General features: G+C 40.3%; 2 protein-coding genes and 1 pseudogene across 3 annotated transcripts; 1 reads left to right on the top strand and 2 right to left on the bottom strand.

Annotated features, from left to right (window-relative positions):
* On the top strand, positions 1–14,980 carry jak3 (Janus kinase 3 (a protein tyrosine kinase, leukocyte)). Of its 2 annotated transcripts, none has more exons than XM_041934702.1 (24): positions 1–124; positions 1,516–1,722; positions 1,905–2,022; positions 2,802–2,919; positions 3,321–3,466; positions 3,593–3,896; positions 4,761–4,880; positions 5,021–5,178; positions 5,265–5,376; positions 5,772–5,952; positions 6,054–6,178; positions 6,857–6,988; positions 7,098–7,185; positions 7,662–7,786; positions 8,095–8,233; positions 9,673–9,824; positions 10,499–10,649; positions 11,102–11,229; positions 11,664–11,853; positions 12,267–12,391; positions 12,956–13,128; positions 13,425–13,542; positions 13,641–13,754; positions 14,046–14,980. In XM_041934702.1, the coding sequence occupies exons 2-24, from the start codon at positions 1,524–1,526 to the stop codon at positions 14,163–14,165; spliced, it is 3,336 nt and encodes a 1,111-aa protein (XP_041790636.1). In that variant the 5' UTR covers positions 1–124; positions 1,516–1,523; the 3' UTR covers positions 14,166–14,980. The 2 variants fall into 2 exon arrangements, with proteins under 2 accessions (XP_041790636.1, XP_041790635.1); XM_041934701.1 differs by having other exon boundaries at positions 11,099–11,229.
* A 275-nt stretch (positions 14,981–15,255) lies between these two features.
* Positions 15,256–16,045, bottom strand: LOC121605420 (annotated as a pseudogene).
* Positions 16,046–19,245: 3,200 nt separating this feature from the next.
* LOC121605393 (N-acetyllactosaminide beta-1,3-N-acetylglucosaminyltransferase 3-like) lies at positions 19,246–24,075 on the bottom strand. Its single transcript, XM_041935285.1, has 2 exons — positions 23,955–24,075; positions 19,246–22,990 (listed from the first exon to the last, which is right to left on the bottom strand). Exons 1-2 carry the CDS (start codon positions 23,960–23,962, stop codon positions 21,793–21,795), a joined length of 1,206 nt encoding a protein of 401 aa, XP_041791219.1. The 5' UTR covers positions 23,963–24,075; the 3' UTR covers positions 19,246–21,792.
* Positions 24,076–25,062: the final 987 nt, after the last annotated feature.

Below are 25,062 nucleotides of genomic sequence, written 5' to 3'. Positions count from 1 at the left end.
GGAAATCCTATTGAACTTCCTGTCAACACACACACGCAGCATTACAGGAAGATGTCAGAGAAAAAAGTCCTGGTCCAGAGGAACAAATGATCGAAATGAGGACTTCTGCCGCATAAATGTAAAGGTAATGTTCCAACAAATACCTTTAACAAGACATAATATTGATCTGTAGCTGTAAAATAAGTATAAAGCAGCTGTGCTTTGTTAAAAAAAATGTCTGTCATCTAAACCCACAATGCAGTGTGGTGAATGTGTTTAATCTATGCTTTAGCTTTGTCTGTAGCTACTTTTCAGCTTCTTCTCAGCTGGACATGTCAAAGATTGTATGTTCAACAGCTACTTCATAAAGGTTAGCTGTACGTTTAACTGATTCTAGTGCTAATTCTTATTTAAATTTTGTTTATGTTGATGATCATTTGCAAAGCGAAAGTAATCCGATCTATGCTCTCATCGAAGTAAACAAAGTGTTTTAAAACCAATTAAGGACGTGTATTTTTTACACAGTACTGTGTACTTGACAAACTGTTCCTGATTCAGCCACAGCAGAACATGACGAGCAGTTTCCTCTAACAGAATGGGAATCCCCACAAATCTACATTTGACATTTTAAACCGTCATTCAGAGCCATGGTGGGAATTCTGCTCACACGTGATAACATACACACTGTAGTGTCCAAACATGCAAAGTTTGACGCTTATATGATACATATAATACATCTCGTACAGACTGGGTTTGAGTCTTAGCTGTGTCGACTGGGATTTTTTTGTGGTGAAGAAAACTGCTACACCTAAATCACTTAACTGCATAAATGCAAATCACAAGTCGAACAATGAAACCTACAGGAATTTGTATCAGTTCAACAAACCTGTCGTGGCTGCTAATGATTGATTTTTATTGCATTATTTATATTTATTGTAAATAAATAAATAACACTGTAAAGAAATAGCTAGCGAATGTTTACCACGGCTACATTAGGAGCTGGTCGATGAAAAGTCTTTCATGAGGAATAGTTGAGGAAATAAAATTCTTATTTTCTGCTGTGTGTGTAGAGGTGTAACAGCATTTACTCACATAAAGCAAACTTCTTACTATCATTTAGAGTATAAGTACACAGTCTTACTATATTTAATTTGAAGCCAAGCAAACCTCACATGGCATGTTCATGTTTATTAAAGAGCCCTGTGTGTGTGACGCTTCACATAATGTGCGTCAGGCCAGGAGAGTACGAACCCTCGACACCTGCTTGTTATCACCTCCTGTGAGCAGAGATCATTTTCCAGATGCAAGTTTAGCAAGCTACTACTCACATATTTGTTTGTTTTCCTGTACATTTCAATATTTCTAACAATATAAAGGAGTGGATCGAGTGCACAGCCTCAAAAAATAGAGGGTTATACCATTTCTTAATATTATCCAACAAGTTAATTTGCATTAGACACCACTGAAATGGTGTCACCCTGATTGAATTATCAGTTTCCTGTCTGAAAATAATTATGGATCTGTTGATTTCCTCAGAAGCCCCCATGGATCTCAGTGAGGAGGAGTCTGCCCCTCTGGTGGTCAGAGACCGGGGAGGCAGCCAGAGATCCAGTTCCAGCACTGGTCCCAGTTTACAAGTACATCTCTACTTCTTCCCAACCACAAAGGATGCAACAACGCTGCAGATCACATCGGGCCAGATCTCTGCTGAAAATGTCTGCATCCAGGCAGGCAAAAAATGTGGTAGGATTTCACTGACACTACATGTGACATGGCTGCATCAGCACCGTTTGTGTGTAAAATAAACGTACCATTTAGCTATGTGAATTTATTTTTAGAAGTGCGTGAAAGGCTTAGTGCTGGGGAAGTCATTATAGCGTCACTCGGTCAGTCATGCTGTGATGATATGTGATCTCTTCCTCCAGGAATCTTACCAGTGTACCAAAGTCTTTTTGGTTTGGCATCTGCCGATCTCTCATTCTGGTATCCTCCATCGCACATGTTCAACACAGAAGAAAACCTACAAGTACACTTTAGAGTCAGGTAGGTGACAAATAACTGAAGACTCTTACATTCACTCATTTACCTCAGGAAGTAACGTTCATACATGTTTTTTGGAATGAAGGCTGAAAAGCTAATCTACAAATAAGAAGAGCAGTTCGAGAAAAATACAATAAAAAGCTTTTAAAATGCCTTTAATGAAAAAGAGACTTGAAAAATCAGTTTGAAAGAAGGCTGTTTGACCCAACAAAGCATGTGAGATAATATGGCCACAGGAAGTGTTAAAGGCTGAGTAAATCTCAGGACACAGATTCAGATGGTTATGTTTTAGAAAAAGGATTTATTACACACAAAAAAGGTAAATTGATCACTGGGAGATGATCCCTGCAGATCAAGGAAGGAGCAGGCAGGCAGGTGAGGTGAGTCAGCAGGATTTCAGGTGGTGGACTGGAGGCAGACTTGGCAGGTAGACACACGAGGAGATGATCCTGAGACACAAGGTGAGCATAGTTTAATAAAGGCAAGGCAAAAACTAGAGCAAAGAACAAGGCACGAGGAGAGCTAAATGGCCAAGACGTGTCACTAGACCAGTGAGTACAATGATCTGACAAAGAGAAGGAGGATCAGGTGGAGGTGAGCCATGATTGAGGAGGAACCGCCCAGTCCAGACACACACACACACACACATACACAAACCATGATAAAAAGTCCAAAGTCAGAGTGCAGAGGCACACTCACACAGTGTGTGTCAAAAAACTGATTCACTTTGTAGTTTGCTATGTCATTCTATGACAAGTGATGGATTTATTTTTGGTGTGCAGGTTTTTCTTTGGAAACTGGTTTGGACAAGGGCCGAGAGCGTCATACCGCTACAGTCTGACCCGAGACACAGTCAGTCCCATTCTCGACTACAGTGTCATTGATTATCTCTTTGCTCAGGTAAAGTGTTACATGTCTCTTAATAAATCACTGAAATACATCGTTTCATATTCGTTTCACTTTATTTTAAGTATTATACCATTTTTCAATTAATTGTCATTTATCCATAAGGTTTATCACATTAAATCTGACACACTGGAATACAGTGTGAGACATCTGAACTGCTACACAAAATAAATAATGATCACAATAAGGGAGAAAGTACAAAAGGTCTGATTTTCTTTTAATGTAAAGTTTTATCACGTAGTTATCCTTCTCAGTAAACGTTCTCATTGTTTTCTACCACTGTGCCACCAGTGTCACTTGTTTTGAATTTGGTCTCAGTTAAATGCCAGAAATAGATGCATGCATTCTCCCTGTGTTAAAAACTATGTCTATCACTGATTTCTTTTTGTTCATAGTCGCGAAGTGACTTTATTGCTAGTGAGGCAGGAGTGTCTCCACCTTTGAGTGCCCAGGAGGAATGCCTCGACCTTGCAGTGCTGGACTTGTGGAGACTGGCTACAGAGCACCATCAGAGTGTGAAGGAGCTCTGCAAGACTGTCAGGTAAGATCAGGTTTTGCCCAAATCGGACCTCACTAGTTAAAGTTAGACCATTTCTTTTCAAATCATTCTTGACGCATGGTGTTGTTTGCAATCATTAGAACAAATTCTGTACTGTCCTTTTTTCAGCTACAAGTCATGCCTTCCTAAGTCACATCGTCATGACATCCAGAAACGAAACCGCCTTGATCGTTATCGAATCCGAAACACCCTCAAGCATTTATTAAAGAAGCTTGGCAACTGCTCAGTTGATGAGTGCAGCTTGAAGCTCAAGTACCTGATTGAACTGGCTGGCATCGCACCTTCTTGGGGACAAGAAACCTTCGAAGTGAATCGCTCTTCCTCCCATTTGATGTCAACTGTCTCTCTCGTACGGGTCACTGGGGCAGCTGGCATTCAAACCAGTGGAAGTTGTCATCCTGATGATGCCCTGGTGAGAACAAGTTCTAGATCCCTATGACTTCCCTGATGCAGAAATATATAATAAATATAAATAAATAAATAAATGCATGGATGGAATCGCAGAATTTGAGAATAAAAACAGAATCAACTGTAAAAAAGGGGGATGCAATAAAAACAAATTAAAAAAAACATTTTTCTCACAGCGCCTGAGCTGAATGAACAGAAAAAACACCTATGCTAGTATGTTTTAGTGTCTCACACGCACACACACAGTTAGGTGGAAGATGCCCTCTAAGAAAAAGAAAGTCTCAGAAGTACCAGATCAGCAGATGAAGATGCGAGTTGGTTGAAGACTTCGGGTCTGTATGCTTGCAGTCAGATATTCTGCTGGAAAAGATGAAAACACTACGTCTGCTTCTGGTCGAGCAGACCCACTTGCCTGGTGTGCATGTGGAGGCTGTCCTGCAGAAGATCCATTTGATAAAAACTAGTGCCATGTTGCGCCATCAAATTCATTGATATTCATTATCATTTGTGTTTGAGTGATAAATCACTAAATTCAGAAAAAAATAATGCAGGAAGCAAGGAATTTGGGAAAAAGTAAAACAGACTTCATGGGGCCCTGAAGTTCAACTCACGTTTTAGTGGGAATGAGGCATAGTGGTTAGCTAGTCATTCATTCCACCGCTGCTTGCAACCCCGTTTCAAGAAGCGTCTGCTTGGCAATGCTTCTCTCTGCTTTGCTTTATCTGATTATATGCAAAGTGCTGTCTATTAGCACCTATTGGTAGCTGCAACCCAGGGGAAATCTACTATAACGAGCAAACCCAAGGTTTCTCCCATCCTACCAGATCCTTCACCCATAATCAACCTCTCTTCTTCTTTTCTTTTGCAGTGGCAGACCTTCTGTGATTTCAAAGACATCATTGACATCAGTATAAAAATGGCGTGCCATGAGCAGGTTCCCCAAGACAGCAGGATGGTGACAATAACCCGCAAGGATGACAGATGCTTGGTAAGGGACATACCTTAAATTCAACACTTCCAAAATCCTTGTTCTCCGTTTATTGACAATGTTATTCATTTTATTCTGATTTTACTATTTCAATGTGATGCAACATATGCATCTATGTTTATCCTTGAATTGCACTACAGGAGGCCAAGTTCCAGAGTCTCAAGGAAGCACTTTCATTTGTGTCACTTGTTGACGGCTACTTCAGACTGACCACAGACTCCAGCCACTACTTCTGTCAAGACATTGCTCCTCCAAGTATTCTGGAGGGGATCAAAAACCACTGTCATGGCCCAATCACGTAAGACATTTTGATACATACCAAATCCAATACCACCTTTCACATGCGCCTGTTTTAGATATTTCCTTTGTGCCTTGTTCGATCAGATCAGAGTTTGCGGTCAACAAGCTGAAAAAGTCGGGATGTAAAGGTGGTACGTTCCTTCTGCGGCAGAGTCCCAACAATTATGACAACTTCTTCCTCACTGTTTGTGTTCAGGTAAAGTTTCCCACTGAAGCAACATAATAGACTGATTTAAATTTTATTCTGAGGAGTAATTTTCTACTTACCTCTGTGCACATTTTTATGTACTTCATGGTCCTGCTGACAAGAAAAAAATATCACGATGTCTTTTCATTGCGACTACAAGCACCATTTCTGGTGTTTCTGTCCAGTCTCTGTTGCAATTATAGAAGTTTAACTCTATGCAGACAATACGCTTGTTTTTCTCGAAGCATCTACATACTCAAAAGTTTGCAAAAGTCAGTCCATGTGCTTACAACTTTTACCCAGATTTAAGTGTCTAAAAGTGTTTTTTGGAGTCTTCTGAAGAATGTTGTTACAACAGCCTCTTCCCTGCTGTGAAATGTTTATTAAATAATGTATTTCTGCAGACTCCACTTGGACTTGATTATAAAGACTGTCTCATTATTAAGAATGAGAAGTACAGTCTTCCTGGTGTCCAGAAAACATTTTCCAGCTTGAGAGAGCTCACCAGTTATTACCAACACAACAAGCTTATACTGGCTGAAGTACCTGTGAAGCTGGCCCGCTGCTGTCCCCCCCGACCCCAAGGTATGTTTCCCAATCTATGGATACATGTGTGTGTGCATGCGTGTGCATACAGAATTAATTTTAACTATATGTATAAAAAACATGTTCTGCTGTTCCTACAGAGCTTACAAATCTGATCATCATACGCAACAGCAGCTCTGTCGAGGATCAAGGGTCCCCCACACCTGAAAGGAACAGATTTAGTCATATCCAGTTCCACATGATCAAATATGAAGACCTGACATGGGTGAGTACAGAGACACTCAATGTACAATGTAGAGAGCTTCACAGGTCTAAAAGTTTGTGGCCAAACCTGAAGAGACCTGGAAATGTACTACATGGACCTGACCCAGACCTGCATATGATTTCAAAGGTGGCATGCAGAACTGAAAAATGTCGTACCTGAACCCAAACCTTTGTGTCTTACCTAATCTTATGTTAGAGGCCTTCTCCCCGATGCCAGGCCGTGGCACAAAATCTGACTTGTTCAGAACCAGCTTTGTAGTTTTGTGCATGTAGCATAATAAAGATAAGTTGGGCTGTTTGCCTTTTTGAAATATAATAACAATTGATCATTCATTGCGATGGCTGCCAACACTAGCGTTACTAATTTGCTATCACACACCTTACACCTGCAGTAATAGAACGGGACCCGACCTGTTCCAGTTCCAGACCCGTTAAAATAGTACTACTAATATGAATATTGATACTAGTCTTTTTTTTTACTACTCTCTCTCCAGTTTTTCTACTACACTATTACCACTGTTGCTCAACTAATCACATCACTATTACAAATATGTACAACTAGGTGACAAATGCAGCTACACTGATACTGGACTAAAACTAACATGAAAGGTCCTCCAAAGGTAAAATGTTTTTTATGATGGAGAAACTTAGTAGTTTCCGTATTTATTTTTTCTGTAAGGGTGAAAGCCTCGGGCAGGGATCCTTCACTCGAATTTTCAAAGGCTACAAAACAGATATTCGTGATGGGGAGAAACACGTGACAGACGTTTTCCTGAAAGAGCTTGATGCCAGTCACAAAAGCTGCTGGGAGGTGGGTTTCTTCAGCTTGAAATACACTCAAATGTGGAATATTTCTGAGCTCGAACATATTCCCTCCAACATTTTAAAAGTGCTGTTTTCTTGTCTTTGCCTTCTCTCAGTCATTTTTTGAAGCTGCCAGCTTGATGAGTCAGATTTCTCACAAACACCTCCTCCTTGTGTATGGTGTTAGTGTTCATGGAATAAAAAGTAAGTTCGAACCAAAACTGCAGGTTCTTTGAGACTATATCTTTATTTGCTACGACTGCAGTTGTTATTTTGATTGTTTTCTTATCAGCTTCAAGAGGCTAATGTACTTTATGTTTTGTAGATCTGTTCTGCAAATAATGTGAGTAGTGTAAATGTAAATATTTGTGATTATTCTAAGATTATTTTATACAAGGGGGGATTTACTTTGGCTCAGTATAAAAGCATTGACAGGCACTAAAATTCTATAGGCCTGCATCTGCAAACAACAACAACAACATGACTTGAGTGAAGCACTGAATAAAATCAGCGAATGAATGAATGGAAACATTAAATCATTCCCATCATATTGAGCTAACTATCTTCATGTTAAATCCTCATGGGACCTTGACTCAGTCCCTTGTCTGTGGGTGAGCATTTGAATCTCGGTGCTTGGTTTGAAGTTCAGCTGTAGAAACAATCCTTGCTGTGCCTTACAGACATCATGGTGCAGGAGTTTGTCGAGTACGGGGCCCTCGACCTTTACTTGAAGAGAGGGAGATCTGTGTCAGTGAGCTGGAAACTTGACGTAGCCAAACAGCTGGCGTCTGTCCTCAACTTTCTGGTAAGGTAAACTTGCTGATGTAGAGCATTACCAGATCTTACAAAACTAATGACAAAAACCCGATCTACAGCCAGACTGCCTGGTTAAACTTTATCAATGTTGAAGGAGATTTTGTTGCCTGTGTGTGTATGTGAGTATGCATGATTAAAAGCAAAAAATTTCAATACATATCCAATTTTTATTTCTGTGTTTGAAAATGAAATAAGACAGAAATATTCCTGCTCTGGGTGACATTTTGAGTGCTCAGTTTGGGTCTGAAAATTGAATTGATCAGTACTGATCAGCATTAACATGTAACTGTCTTGCAGGAAGAAAAAAACATTGTTCATGGAAATATCTGTGCGAAGAATCTGCTGCTGGCCAGAGAAGGCGACCTGTCACAGGGCAGCTCTCCTTTCATCAAGCTGAGCGACCCGGGCATCAGTGTAGTCATGCTGGACAAGGATGGTAAATCAAGGAGGGTTTTCCATGTCTGACACAGTCAGGTCATGTTATAGTGCAGATACTGTATCTAATAGTCAGGAGACAAAAGGAACATCTGATCTCATTGGACGGCGTATAAATAGCACGCCGCTTTGAAGGACATTTGGCATATCTACTCACAAAAATCAGGTGACTATCATCATTCATCGTCATAGTCAGATGGCCTTTGTCATCATGGTAACAATGATAAACACATGACACAGTCGCTGTTTGGTGAGGTTCAGGAAAAGATCGTGTTTGAGTTAAAGTAAGTACATTAACTTACATAAATTAAAATAAATCAGTGTCGACTTTTGGTTTCACACAGGACGGGAACAGCAGTCTGCCAGGTGAAAGTCCTGTATTTGTTTGACTCATCCATCCAGCCCACTGAATTTTTTTCTTTATGACAGGGGTGTCCAAACTACGTAGTGCGTCCCGCAGTTTATTTTTAATTGACCCGCAAGAAATTTTACAAATAGAATATAATATGGCCCGCTCTTGAAACTTTTGCCTGAGTGTATTGCACTTCTTAGTTTTAACACCAGAGGGAGCTACTGTTGAACAAGGCCAAAAAAGGACAATCACAGAACAAGTTTACACCACGTTACCAAACCAAAAGGTAGAAAGCTGAAGGCAGCATCACTGGTCCCACTGAGTGCAATGCCGTTCCCACTGAGATAAAATATATTCCACAGTATCCGTGAGTTAATAAGCATGCATGCACATACTGGTACACGTGCGACAAATATCAAAAATGCCGCATAAGTTCTGTCATTGCTCCGCTTTTGACCATCATTTTCCTAAATGCGTGTTCCTTGTTAACAAGAGTAAACATCGCTGCGCACAGCGCACACATCACAAATCAGCTGATCTCAACTGATGCAGATTCGATCGCTCCTGGATCAAAGTGACATTTGTCAGGATTTTTGGCCCGAGTGGCACCACAGCTGGATGGTCAGCGCCTCGACCCATTTAAATACCCAGCGCAGCTGATACTCACCAGAATAACTTACAAAAATTATATGCATTACTGTTATTAAGTCCAACTCAGTCTGTTAATTTTGGTGTATCTGGTTGTCTGGCTATTGATGAATTTAGTAACACTGAAATGAAAGTGAGTAGACTGAAATGAATAGATAGCCAAGCATAGAGATAAAATCTAAAAATCAAAAAATATATAACATAAGTCTTTACAACATGTACTAGATTTAATTTTTATCGCCCAAGAAGGTGTAACATAACTATTCTCAGCATTATCCAAGGAGGGCTGAATCCAGGGCAGCTGGACTTGGTTGTAGAAACAGTTGCCCTAGATTCAACCCTCCTTGATAACCACGACCTGGATGACTGAGAATCTTCTCAGATATTCTCAGCAATATTCGTGAATGTATGAACATGCATATCTGTGTGGGTTTGTTTAGTGATCCTGGACAGGATCCCCTGGGTGGCCCCCGAAGTTGTGGAGGCCCCGGACAACCTGACTCTGGAGTGTGATAAGTGGAGCTTTGGTGCCACCATGTGGGAAATCTTCAACAGTGGAAACAATCCACTGCAAGGCTGGGAACTACACCAGGTACATCCTCTTCTGTCCTGATAAGTGAAGAATGCACTGAACGCTGATCTGACAGAGTAACAGGTTGTCAAAGTAATGTATGTAATAATACAGCCTTAACATTTTCTATTATAGTTCAGGAAAAAAAGGCATTGAAGGTGTTAAGTGCTTATGGGATCAAACCTGTGAGAAAGAAATTAAAAGACTTTGCTTATCCCAGATGTTCCCAAGTCCAAAATATATCTTATCTTACCTCTGTATGTGTCCATAGGAATTTTACTGTCCAAAACATAGAACTTCCCCCTGATGATGTATCCAGCAACTTTTCCTCATTTATCGAACCAGGGAAAAGTCTCATTGAGTATCTGTTTTGAGAGAGAAAGAGCATTGTCTTAGTTCTTTTTATCAGACACCCTTCTATACACTTTTATTTTAAAGTTTTTTTCGTCTGTCCTAACTGGGAGAACTGACATTAGGAAACTGCAGAAATCGTTTATTTTAAAACCTGTTTCAACACCAGAATTAACAGAATAAGCCCTTTGGTATCACACTTTACTAGATGATAGCATTTTTAGTTTAGCAATGACGAAAATAAAATTATAAACAAAAAAATATATAAATGACAAGTGAGGGAAACTTAAATAAAGGTTAGAATAAAGCTCTGATGGTGTGAGCGACTGATGTGTTTTCTGCAGAAGCAGCAGTTTTACGAGACCTTCCAGTCGCTGCCTCCCTCCCAGTGGACTGAGCTGGCCGATCTGATCAGTCAGTGTATGGACTACCAGGCGGCCCTCAGACCTTCCTGTCGCAGTATTATTCGTCAACTCAACAGTCTGATCACTTCAGGTAATGATGTGGGTCACTATTCAGCTGATGCATGCAGACAGTATGAACCACATGTTTTAGTTTAGTTGACCCAGATGAAGCTGCATTTGGAATAGTGAAACATTAATGAAAAGGCCACCAATATACAAAATATATAAAATATAGCAAGGAGAGATGTTCAAGGTCAAAGTGTGAGAAACAAAGCATGTTGATTTATAGTAATATGATTGGCATATTAATATATTTACTTACCACTTTCTTCTTTATTACATTACATTCACCCAGTTTCATGTGTAACTGTCTATAGAATTCTTAAAGGGGTCAAATAAACAAAAGTCTGAGCGCAAATGAGTGCTGACAGATTTATTTAGGATTTCACCAAGCTGAAAAGGGGCAAAACCCTTAAAATAAGATGTCCATCATTTGAACAAATTAATTAGCCATTTCTAAGAATCTCTCCTGTTTTATAGCAGACTATGTGATACTACACGGCACTGAGCCCGTCACACAGAGCCCCCTGTACACAGCGCTCAGCCCTGCTCAGCACATCCAGACGTTGCTTGAGGAGAGACACCTACGCTACATCTCCCTCCTGGGAAAAGTAAGTCTGCAACCAACATGACAACATGTACTTAATGCAGAGCCCTTTGGACCATTCAGTGCACTTTAATGATCATGAGCTTATGTTTTGAGAAGACTTTTCCAAGGTACTGTGCTAGCTCATTGTTTGTATGCCCATGATGTATAGACAATTAAAATCGCATGGCCTGTTTTCTATTTTAAAAATGCAATGACTGACATTAGCTGGTGAAGTTAAGCCCATGACATTGTGTTTAATGGGCACACTGACACAGACCAGAGCAGATTGATATTGTGGAGGGAGAACACGACAGCACATTAACTAAAGCTACTGTTGCTGCATCATATGATATGAAAAGGATTTTTATGACAACCCTTTTCTCACCCCAAACAAACAGTTTTACCTTTTCATGTGTGCCCTGACCAACACCTTAGTGACTCAAAGCATTTTTCCAGGGAAACTTCGGCAGCGTTGAGCTTTGCCGTTATGACCCGCTGGGTGATAACACGGGTGAGCTGGTCGCTGTGAAGAAGCTGCAGCCCAACAAGCAGTCGACCCTGGAGGACTTCAAGAAGGAGATCAAAACCCTCAGTGTTCTCGAGTGCGACTACATCGTCAAATACAGAGGAGTCTGCTACAGCATGGGTATTAAAACACTCGGTGCAAACATAGCACATGATGTACCCAAAAAATCAGCCTCAGTAAACCAGCAAAGTTGTTAGACTGCTTGGATTTCATGTCTTCTGTTTGCCACAAGAGTCTGTATTCAATCATTGTTCATGAGTTAATGTAACTCTTAAGAACTAGTTCACTTACTTTAAAATTTCAAGGCAGCCATGTATCTTTATGTTCCATATGGTGCACTCATGATTTTCGTGTCAGACCTTTATGCATCTCCTGCATCATCCTGGATTACCTTAAACATCAGCGTCTTTAGCTGACACTGTCGTCCGGAGTGACTTGTGACTGATTCAAGAAATGCGTCAACGATCTGGAGCGTCTTCTAAGTTTAGAAGGTTTTCATCTGTTGAACGAGTCTAATGTTTGCCTGTTCACAGGTCGCCTCAGCATGAGCTTGGTGATGGAGTACCTGCCCTATGGCAGCCTCATTGGCTATTTGGAAAATAAACGACATAACGTTAACACCAGGCGAATGCTGCTTTTTGCTTCTCAGATCTGCAAGGTAAGAGTCGGCTATATGAGCTAAAAGCCTGCAATGACTCTCTTCGCAAAATTATAAAGCAAGCAAGGTTTGAATGGACTCCCATTACTTTGAATTTGACAAAAGTCATACAAGTTTTATATTGATCATTGTCATTTCCAACACATGTTCACTATGACATGACTGTTGCCAGAAAACATGGGTGTGTTTCTTCGTCAACAAGTGTGGTTTTGAATTCACATTTTTCCTTCAGGATAATATAAAGGTCAGGTTCCTTCAGGATAATATAAAGGTCAGGTTCCTTCAGGATAATATAAAGGTCAGGTTCCTCCAGTCAATCCATGCATGGCACCATCCTGAAAAGAAATATGAACCACCTCCCATACTTTACAAATATTACATTCAAACCATTAGTAAGGATTTCAAGAGTCAAAGCCACAGCGCTGAAAGAATGTGTTTTATTGTTGTACAATGTACAAAGTGCATTATTTTCTCTTGTCTAAATCATCTTTATGTTCATTATCAGATAGTATCAAGGGTTGATTGTTCACTTTCTTCTGTTTTTACTGTTTTAAATTTTCTCAGGGGATGGAGTACCTGCAGACCCTGCGTTATGTTCACAGAGACCTCGCAGCCAGAAATATCCTTGTGGCCAGTGAGTCACTAGTGAAAATTGCTGATTTTGGTCTGACCAAGATTATTCCGTCGGACAAGGAATACTACCGAGTCACACAGCCTGGAGAGAGCCCCATTTTCTGGTAGCGTAACTCATGTTTGAAAACTCAAAATCCAAAGTGCTAAAAGAGAAATCTGTAGCTCTCTGCATTGTGGACGCCTGTTTGCTTGAATCTGCACTTCAAAACTTGGCAAGCTGTTTCCCCATGTTTCAAGTCCAGCACTAAGCTAAGCTGTAGCAGTGTATTTCCCAAAACGTCAAACTTTTCTTTTGAAATAAGTCTGAAAATGGATTCTCATAAAAGTCAGCCTGCAGTTGGAAATTCAAGATTCAAGTTCCTGGAGGTGTACCTGAGCACACACTGTTCATCTAATGCAGGTACGCTCCAGAGTCCATCAGTGAGTTCAGATTCTCCCACAAGTCAGACGTCTGGAGTTTTGGAGTCGTTCTTCACGAGCTCTTCTCTTACTGTGACATGAACTCCAACCCAAAAAGAGTAAGAAGGCTTATTATCGGTACATACCTCTAAAGACAATGTTCCAGTGCTTTGAAATAAGCAAGAATTGAAAAGTTTCACTAATGCCACTCTTTCAGCTGTGTATGCAGGAGATTGGACACAATGTGCAGAGCCCATCCTTCTCAGTGCATCTGGCAAATATTCTAAAGAATAACTGGAGGTTGCCGGCTCCTCCAAACTGCCCACCCAAGGTATGTTCGCTCTGTATGGGTCAGTTGCTGAAAAACAGTAGCCATATTGGAAATCTCTCATCTTGATTCTGATTAAATTAAGGGAACATTTCCTGCTAAATGTGGAGGAGACTGTCAACCTTCTCCAGTATGGTCATGATATAAATTGCAAACTTCTTATTTTGTCCTTCAGTTCGCCAAACTGGCCATTCATACTCAAACTCTCATACTACGCCATGCAAATACCAACAGTTATTTGCTCTGTATCCCCCAGCAAAACAGATGACTTTATTTTTCTCATTGTGACACCAGGTGTATGGTTTGATGAAGGAGTGCTGGGCGTACGACTTCAAGGAGCGGCCGTGCTTCTCCAGCCTGGCAAACCAAATAGAAGATATCATGCAGGACGAGAGAGAGCACCCAAAAGGCTGACAAGGAGCATATTTGCACCTCACAGTTGAACTCTTGAGAGCAACAGTCTGAAATGATCCAATCATTTGCTGTCCCTGTCGAAATTCATTTTACACAGAGCTCACACTCACTGGATTGGACACACACCCAATCATGTAAGCATTCACAGACTGATAACAGAATTTTAGTTAGAGTGTTGGGCTCCCATAAATCTAATCTAGGCTACTCCCTAAGCACAGGTCAAGCTCACTTTTTGTTGTTGATTAGTTTTTAATCAAACGCTGTTTTGGGTGACCAGCATGATTTTCAAACTAGCAGATATTGTGCTAAACCCTGCCTCACCACAGAAGAGGACATCAACATTTAGCTAAGGCGTATGAAAAATAGAAGTTATCTGGACGTAAACTTCAGTTCTATGAGTAAATGTGTAAACCATTAGAGGCTGGGCACATATGAAACAGAACATTTATTGTTCACAGTGACAGAGCTCTAAAAATCTTTCCCTAACCACAACTAACACACAGCTACACAATGTCTAAGATCTTAGTGTGGTACCTTTATTTCAGGTCATAGACAAATATATTGTTGACAATGTTCATAAAACAAAGAAAAATTTAAATGCTCAAGACTCACATTTGTAGTGTAGTGTGTAGTGTATAGAAGAATTGCAGATTTAAAATTTTACGAGGGGTAATTTCTAAAAATGTGTTGAAAAAATGTTTTTTTCATCTGATATTCTCTTTTCTACATTTATACCGTGGTTATGTTTTGCTGTAGTGAAGAATTTGTCTTTTGCTGTATTTGATAATGTTTAATATAAATCAACTTTGTGGCAACTTCTGTCATGTTCGTAACATTGTTACTGACATCTGTGTTCCCCAAAGTACAATTAGTGGATCACTGTGAAAGCTGACACTCCAGCAATAACACACATTTTACATAAGGAATTTTATAATTTTTTCATGTTAAGTTTAATACTTATTGATTTTATTATTTATAATACCACATTTCAGACTAGGGTCATACATTTTATTCCACATAAAATACATTTTAGCTGGTTGGAATCCGTGGACCATTAAAAGATCTTTATAATGACAAGGGTCATATAAATCTACTTTTTTTGAGGGGATGTGCAGACCCATAGGCCTGAAGCCCATATGGGAAGCAGGACTAAGTCCTGCTTTGGCCAGACACATCCCCATGTAAACATCATCAATGGGAAGAATAGGAATGGAGTGGGACATATGTTGTAGAACGTGTCACTGAAGTCCCACTGGAGGATTTCACTGTGCTCACGCTGCTCCATCTCCAGAGGTTTGTTCAGTCTCGTCTTCTCAAAACCCGAAGCTGTTGTTCCTGAGATGAAGATCCTTCGGATCCACACGCCATCCTGTCGCCTCTCTTTGACCCAGGTTTTGCGCAGCACCTCTCTGCGGTCGTAGTTCACAGGTGAGCTTTTAATGACCAGCAGGAGACTCAGACTTCCCCTGATTTAGCAGCTCCTTCACATTTGTCAGGAAGGTCCAGCAGCATGGGGAAATGGCGACAGTGTCGATAGTAGAGAAAGTCTTTTCTGTTATCAGGAAGTGAGCCAAAGCCTGTGACATTGGCAGCAGCCAGATTTTGTTGACATTTAGGCCAAGAATACACAAAGGAGTTGTTTGTGGCAATTGACCTCTTTTGACTGCCGTCCCTTCTCACGTGCACAATAAAAATGTCTTCACAGAGATGGAAAAGCAACAGACCAAGAACTCCAGATATTGGAAGTTTTTTTTCTTATCTTTCACACTGCAAATACTTTTTTTTTTTATCAACAAGTCTGCCAAAATGATTAATTTTATGTAGATTATACCAGTAAACAAGAAAACAGGTGAGTAATTACCATGGTTAATGAATCGCATGGAGATCCAGAATAAATATTGGATAAGCAGATGCTCATAAGCTGCCTGAGCACACATTGTAAAATACAGTGAATCACTAATTATGAGCTGATGATGATTGCTAATGATGAGTTGCTCCATCTATGCTTGTGAACCTATATACTCACTACCTTGTTAAATAAAATATATTTTATATAAAATATATAATATTATATATTTTATATAAAGTATATAATAAATTCTCTCATCATTCATTCATATAGCAAAAATTTAATTTTAATTCTTTCAGTGAATATTTATGTTATAATGACTTTATTTAATGATTTCTGCGCTGTAAATGATAAAATGATAAAACAGTAAAACTTAAAAAAAACTTTAAAACACCACTTTTAAACTTATTATCAGCAGCATTAATCATTTGAGTAGACAAAAGCTTATGTCTCCTAATAGCATATTATTAAGTTAGCAATGTTAAGTTTCTTTTAAATTTCTTAATTGCAAAGCTTTACAAACCTTAAATATGGTGAGCTCTGATGCAGTGTGAAGTGTCTGCTGGAGCTGTCAAAAATGAATCCAAACAGGTACTTCTCAGTACACATGGAGCAGGTTGGCTATTAGACAGTGGATGCCCGATGCTTACTGCGAGCTAAGCACTGCAAGGTGATTGCTTGAACAAAGGTTTCCTCTACTGACACTCCCACAAGTTTATCAATAACTGCCATGAACAGGGTCTCTTGTGTGGCGCACGAAGAGGAAATTAAACAAGTACTGGTGGATTGTAGTGGGAAACATTATTTTTGAATGTGAGGTTATGGAAATATTTTCGATATGTAGATATTTCATTTAATATTATATATAATATTTTTGATACCCCACTAGAGTGCAAAGCAAATGCTGTGGTTGTGTTTAGAGTTGATTAGGGCTCCAGTTTTCCGCTAACAAAAACCTTCACTATTGTTGTTTTAATATTTTTTAATCATGAATTTGCCCAACAAAAACACATGCCTTTTCCCATTATACTTCTTTGGACAGCATACTGTATAAACAGCAGGATGTTGTTTGGCTGTAATTCAGATGAAGAGCAATAATACAAGAACATGGGGATCTGTCATGTTTCAGTTAAATGTATCTCATCCACAACCTGTTTAGTTAAGTTATAAATCTCACAAACAGCAGCCTCCCAGCACGTGTGGAACATATTTGATCATGTAGACAACAGCACTCTTATTTATCAAACTTTCGTGTCGGAAACTTTGACGTAATGATTACAAGCCTTCACGTGGCTTCATTATGTTTCCTGAACTGTCACTGATATATAAACCAAACACATCGGCCTCTCGTCACTTGTTCTGCGTGTTATCTGAGTGAAATAATGTGTTACATGGCTTGTAGGTTTCCCTTTACTGACAACTCTGATTATATGATATGAATTATATGAATCTGTCTCATTGAACAGGGAAAGAAGACACAGCGAGGCTGATAAAGTTCAGGTTAGACCACCTGACCACCTGTTTACCGGGAAGAGGCATCCAGCCAAGAATGAACTAATTAATTCTCAAGTGCATTAATAAAAGTGCTAAATGCTTATTTGCTAGTGCTGGTGACTAATGTAAATAATGTAAATATAATGGAATGTGTCTAAACGGAGTATTGAGGGCGGGGGGTTGTGTGTATAACTGTAAATGCAGCCGTCATCAGAAAGAGACCTCGCTTCACGTGACGCTTCAGAGGAAAGGACATCTCAATTCTCTTAAAACATATGTCCTCCTTTCTTCTGTCCCTGTGGGGTTTCCTCTCTCCACGCTAGATGCAAGGAAAAGATGCAAGCAAGGGAAACCTGGATGCAATTTAAGAGAATTGGGATGTACCCTAATATGACACAAAGGAACAGAAGAAACACAAGGAAAGGGAGGAAGAAGGAGGCTTCCAAATACAGTCCATAACTGGAAACAGTTGACAAAAAGCCCACGTAAGGAGTGAAGGAATACAATACTATGTGTGTTACACACATTGTATTGTAAGGGTCATACAAGATCATCGGGAGGGGATTTAAATTACATTTCCACCCCATTTTATCACATCATGATAATAAAAGATGCAATAAAATCGTTTGAAACAATAACCATAAAATGCGAGAATGTGTGCAAAACCCACCTAAACACCAAAAGGCTTAACCGCATTCATCACAAACAAGAGGGTAAGAAAAATGCTGGTCTTTGTGGCAACTGAACTTCCTGTGCAAAGAGACTCAGAGGTGTGAGGGGGAAGTAACAGATAGTTTGGTGCTACAGACAAATGACAAACACCATAGCTAGTTGTGCTAAAATGAGTTCCAGTCGCCCAAAGATTGTGTTTTAGCCAATTTGTTTGCCACGGGCTGGAGTTATTTGTCTGCTTTCCATGGCAGAGAGACACGTTAAGCCTGGTGTGATTGTGAAGGTGTTTGTTTGTGTTCATGGATGAGGATGATAGGAATGACTACAACAAGAGCAATGAACATGAGGCAACAGAGGCCACCTCCAGACTGCACAGTAATGGAGCATTTCATCTTCACATTGGTAGGTAGGGAGCAGATGTCATGTAATTGGACCAATACCAGTGTTATTTTGTTATCTTATCTTTTCTGTCAAACAGCCTTGTTTGCACCATTGTTTCTCATGCTGCTCATCTTTTCCTTCTGACATGTGTGAGGTGCAAGGAAAATCTTGTGGTGACATGTGGGTGAGTGAGCTTTCGCCTCTTCAATGAGTGCACAGTGCACCGTTTCCATTGATATGCATATAACAACAGATCAGAGCCGTAGTTCACAAAAATGTGAGCAGGGATCAAATATTTCAATCAAGTCTGGAGAATTTCTTTTCGTTGAACCTGAGCTGCTGAGTTAATCTCTTGCTGTCAGGAGGGAAACTGGCTTTGCCCATTTTCATGTGTCTGTGTTGTCCTTGTTCATGATGCAATTTCTGTTGAAGCATTCGTTAATGTTTTCTTGCAGATGAACCCAAACAGATGTTGTATTCCGGTTTTTGAAAAAAGGGCACAATAGATGATGGACAGTGGGGGAAAAAAAGTTTTTTATATCTGAGGAAAGAGGTTTCTTTATATCAGCAGTCTAGCTGATGTGCGCGGCTGTTATGCCCCGGTGTAGGGGAACCCTTGACAAAACATGATGTGGTGCCAACAAGCCGAGTTCAAAATAGGAGTAGTTTTATTTGCTTCTGGGGGAGAAATAATCCAACATAACAGGCAAAAACACTCTAAATCACCCCAACTTCCCTAACCAAAAGAAAAGGTAAATACATGTCAAATAATTACCCACCTCCTATAAATGAGGAAACAGGAGAAAATGTGAATTAAGCAAAAAGGCTTCTCCTTCCTACTACTGCTCAACTGTCACTACTTACAGGATCCATAACTCCCTAACCAAAAGAAAAGGTAAATAAATGACAAAGACACTACCAAACACACTGATACGACAGGCTGGCGTTTCCTGGTGGTGGCAAGACTGGAGTGGAGGAAGGGTGCAGCCCGCAGGCTGTTTAATGTAAGGTCAGGGATCCGCCCCTTGACCAATCGTGTGGCAACAATCAAGGGACACCGCCTGCTCCTCGTTTACTCACTCTAATTAGAAAACACAAGCACCAAGGAGAGAGAGGAACCTGCAACAAACAGCCTTTTGTGTGAGGCTTGTAATTTGAAGCCATTGTTTGTCTTTGCCAACTGGCCTTTCAGGTTATGTTGATATAGGACTTTTCTTTGGTTATACATGATTTTATAAATGCTTCCTCCAGCACCTGTTGTACCTATTATGTAAAGATCAGTAATGTACATTCAGGATTTGATAAATTGCAGTCAAGAATGAACCAGACTTGTGGAGGTGAAGGTAGACCTTAAAATACATCTACAGGTAGAACTTCAATTGACCCAAATGGTGGCAGAAGCATCTAAAGCCATGACATGGCACAGTCAGTGTATGCAAACATATGATCCACTGGAATTGTGATATAGTGAAATATAAGTGAAATAATCTTTCTGAAAACAGCTATTAAAGCACTTGTGTCATTTACAAAGTAGATGTAGTAGATGTAGATGAAATCTGCAAAGTGGTTTAAAAATGAGTTTTAATGACTGTGTGTGTGTGTGTGTATAGATATGTAGATAAACAGAAAGAGAGAGGGGGCATCATGTATCACCAGAGTACATGGATAGAATATGTTCACTGAAAAGGACTCATTGTGCACTGCACAGTTTGATTGTTTTGTGAATGCTCATTCCATAACACAAAAGTGGAAAGCCAGTTTTGCTGCATTGCATTGCATGAATGTGAGATCTAATGCCCTCACTCCTCGCGGACACTCATGGCGTGGGGGAATTTTGAGGGAGTGCTAATGGTGCCAAGGGTCACATCCACAAAGGCACAGGTGAAGGTGCAAGCTGTGCTGTCGCCTCTCACTTGTTCTGTAAAAGCTGTAGCTGTAAAAGCTAAAGCCAGTGAGGTGAGCCAAGAAGAGAAAAAGTGAAGTCTTTCATATCTCTGGGCAGAACCATGTTTGGCCACCTTGCCGCCATGCTTTGTCAGCTGGTTCCACATTAAACAGCAAATATGTTCAGTTCATTTTGTTTACTTTTCATATCCTGAAGCCTCTCACCAAGTGTCTGAAGGAGTTCTCACACTCAGACGTCACAGCAGCTTTTGTTCTTGCAGAGTGGGAGAATGCAGTGTTTCCTCTTTCCAGTTGCACTTATCACAGCTTTGATTTCACTTATCATCACTGAGTTTCCATGACAGGTTTTCCTTCACCTTCATGAATTATTCCAGACAGACTGACAGTTTTTGGAAGAATTTTCACAAATTCTCCTTCTGAATGAGAATGAGAAGAAATCATGTGAATCAATAGAGAATAAATAAATGCACAAAAAATACGCCCTCCTTTCTTATTGATCAATCAGTCACAGCTTCTGTGCGGTGCTGCTATATGAAAAACACATTTTCAGTTATTGCTTTAATTTGCTTAAATAAAGTGTATTTTTACAGTACAGCATATAAAAAAAGTTGCCCGAGTACCTTACAGAAAAATAAAATACAACTAAATAAATAAGCCCTTAAAGCCCCTGAAAACTTGGTTATGAATGTTATGAACATTTTTCTTGAAAACACAAAACATTCATGATTAAATAAGAATCAAAGTTCAAGTTTGAAAAAATGCCCTTAGTTACCATTTAATAAGAGGTCAACACTGAGACACTGGAAGTGTGGTGTTTGATCAGAAAGTGCTGGCGACAACAAGGAAAACTCCAAACACTGTCAACATATTTTAAGTGAGGCCCCGCTCACTTCAAATCAGTACACAACTGTCCAAATGGAAAACCTCCAAACTGTTCTTGTTTTGACAGGAATCATGTAAAATCTTGAAATCAATTCTGTATTTCACTGATAGCCATTACTGTTTGCATATCCTGTAACTTTAAATGTAATGTATTTTATTGATAGCCCATACACTAAATAATTACATTGTGCTTTGCAGGCGTAATCTAAAGCACGACATGTGTCTCTAATATTGTCCACCTAATTTACATACATGAGGTGGCCAGAATATTATAAACACTTTTCGGTATAATGTAGTCAAGTACAACAGCTATGACCTTAGTAATGACAATAAGGATGGATTAACAACAATTGCTGTGACAGCATCAACAAAAACTGAACATTTTACACTCTGGAAATGTAGAAGAAGAGCTGTTGTTGTATTATTGGATTGCGCTGAATGAACCTACTGTCCTAAAGTGGTCCCTAGGGGTCTTTTAGTGTTTACATGCCCAGTCACTACCTTTAAGTTATTCAATGCTGCTTTCTTCATGCCACATTTCAAATTAGGATCGTGTATTCTCTGCCACATGAAATACAAGTGAGCTGGAAGGAACCTGTGCACCAGTAGCAGTTCTCTAAAATAGCAAGGATCGTATCTGTCCTGTGTGCTGGAGGGAATGTAAAACCCCAGTGTCTTCACACCCATGTGGGAAGAAGGACCAAGTCCTGCTTTGGCCAGACACATCCCCATGTAAACATCATCAATGGGAAGAATATCAATGGACTGGGACATATTGTATATGACCAAAGCTGTATAGCCAGACAAGAGATAGCCCCCACCACCACAGTAAGGGGGGTATGAGTTTGGTTTGTGCACTTCAACTGGAACATAATACTTACTCCCTGACCATCTAATGGGAGAAGCATATATGATCAGATGGCCGGTGAAGAGGTGCTTGCTTCCATCATTGTCCTTGAGGCCTTGAAGATACTCGACCATGTTGTCTGTGTTGGCAAAGACGTCGTCATCACCATTTAGCAGGAAGCGAGCGTTGGGACAGTTCCTTTCCATCCACTCCAGGAAGAGTATCTGCTTCAAAGTGAGGTTGTAGAACGTGTCACTGAAGTCCCACTGGAGGATGTCACTGTGCTCACGCTGCTCCATCTCCAGAAGTTTGTTCAGTCTCATCTTCTCAAAACCAGAATCCGTCGTTCCTGAGATGAAGATCCTTCGAATCCACGCGCCATCCTGTCGCCTCTCTTTGGCCCAGGTTTTGCGCAGCACCTCTCTGCGTTCATAGTTCACAGGTGAGCTTTTAATGACCAGCAGGAGAAAGACTTCCCCTGATCTATCAGCTCCTCCACATTTGTCAGGAAGGTCCAGCAGCATGGGGAAATGGCGACAGTGTCGGTAGTAGAGAAAGTCTTTTGTGTTACCAGGAAGCGAGCCGAAGCCTGCGACGTTGGCAGCAGCCGTATTTTGTTGACATTTTGGCCAGGAGTACACATAAGAGTTGTTTTTAGTGGGCGGCTTCATTTGACTATAATCTTTTGTCACTTCTTGGACGCTGAGGATGTCTTGGTGGAGATAAACAACCAAGAGAGTTGTTCCCAACAGCAACAGGAAAGCTCTTGTGCCGTTACCGCTCATCATCAAAACTCTGCAGGGAGGAAATAAAACAGTTTCCTCATCAACACATCATCTCGATCAGAAATTAATATATTGAGGACTATAAAGTATTACGTGTTTCAGGTAAATAAACCTTGGTCATCATTAGACACATTAAGAGAATAGTGTGCATTTTTAACGATAATGTCGATGTGCTTTCTTTGTGATTTTTTCTAGCAGAGGCTCAGATTAAAGTGACGTCATCTCTCTGGAGACCACAAGGCTTTGGCCATCTTAAAACTTAACTGACCTCCACTGAAAACTATGTTTAAACTGTAATAAAGTTTCAACACTATCAGCAGTGTCAGCAATTTACCCATCTGCCTGTTTTAAACTACAAGTCCTCCAAACTAAAGTACTCTTTAAACCACTGCCAAGGTGGCCGTTAGGAGACTCAGAGGAACAACGTACATATCAGGGACCACGTAAGAATTCTAGTTTGGACATTATGTATGGACATATCAAATTCCACATCTCGTAAGACGTGACATTTAGTAAGACTGCATCACTACTGGAGGTATTCAGCTGGACATTAATAATCAGAATGTGCCATCTGTCTCAGTCTGCCACTGAAGAGCAAGTGAACCTCCTAACGGGAAGCCTGAGTCTTGGGTCTCTTCAGCAGAGAGTTGATTTGGTTATCTGCGTAGCTGCTTTGGGAGGGGGAAGCAGTGAGGGCAAAATATACACTCACACAAATGCCACATAGTCTGCCAGGTTAATAAGGACAATACATGCAGGCAGGCTACTGTGGTGTTCTCTGAGAGTGACTGGAGAATTAAAGTTTTCAGATTACAAATTAAATCAAACCAGACATTTTCCAATAACACCTCGGCTAGTTTTCAAATTACTTTAAAAGTATAAAATATGTACTTCTCGCTGACCAGTTATAAATTTCGGGAGAGAATTTCACACAAACATGTAGAAAACAAGTCAATCAATTCAGCAATAATTACCTGAGCATATTAGTAGATCTGTGAGAGCGCTGGTTGAAGAATGCGTTTATGGTCGGCTGGCGGTCTGTGCGGTCTGTACAGGTAAATGTGACGTACAGGCAGCGAGGGGAACATTTAGCCCTGAGTCATACCTGTCAGGCAGCCCGCAGGGTGAGCACGCTCTGCAAAAACAACATAAGTCAAGTTGCCAACCTGGGCGCTGTTTGGGCGGTGTAAAGTGAAGGTCGGCGCAGTTTGCGGAAATTGTCATTTGTGTTTGCTGAAGGTGGACCACAGTTCGAGGTTCAAAGCCGCCCAAGAAAGCAGCGTGGGGGATTATGACAGCTGACAAAGTGTTGAATTGTTGCGTTATGTTGTTCTGCATCCTGTAGAGCCGGTGTGTCAGACAAGGATAGCAGGAGATGGTGTGGGACGGGAGTGATTAAAGTGTGATTAAACGGCCATCCGGACCATCACAGACATTTGGTCATCCCACCGGACCAAGGAGGAGTAACCCTGCTGTAATCGTTGCAATGAGAAACCGTCACTCTACCACGATTCCACATGCAGGATCCTCTAATGTCTGTGTCCAGTTGTTCCTTTAGTGTGTGTGTGTGTGTGTGTGTGTGGCCTGTAAAATAAAATATGTAGTTTGCAGTTTCAAGACTTAAATTATTTCCATCAAGATGAAATTGCCTCCTTTGTTCCACCTCTGTCTTTTTGGGTAAACAAACAAATTAGTGGACATTCTAGCTTCAACGCCATTCATCAATTGTGTGGGGAAAAAGTTAGAGCAGTGGTACTTTCTCATTGTTTTTTTTAAGATGCAGAACATTGCAGTGAATATCTGTCTGTCGAAAAAGAACATGAACTTTTTTTTTAATATTTTAATTTTATTCCTGGCTACGACCAAGTGACCTCCGGTGCTGAAAAATAAAGTAATTTGATTTGGCTTTAATGACAACAAATGTCCAAGTACTGCACCAAAGTCTGAGGCCACTGTGAAACTGCTTATTAAAGTAAAGTGTTTAGACTGATCAGATCAGTTAAAACACTTTGCAACATTTAACACAACGATAAAGCTTATTATTGCTTCTTTTGAGAACCACACACACACACACACACAGTT

Source organism: Chelmon rostratus, chromosome 4 (assembly GCF_017976325.1).
Source record: "Chelmon rostratus isolate fCheRos1 chromosome 4, fCheRos1.pri, whole genome shotgun sequence".
Taxonomy (NCBI): Eukaryota; Metazoa; Chordata; class Actinopteri; order Chaetodontiformes; family Chaetodontidae; genus Chelmon; species Chelmon rostratus.
This window is presented reverse-complemented; position numbering and strand designations above follow the sequence as displayed.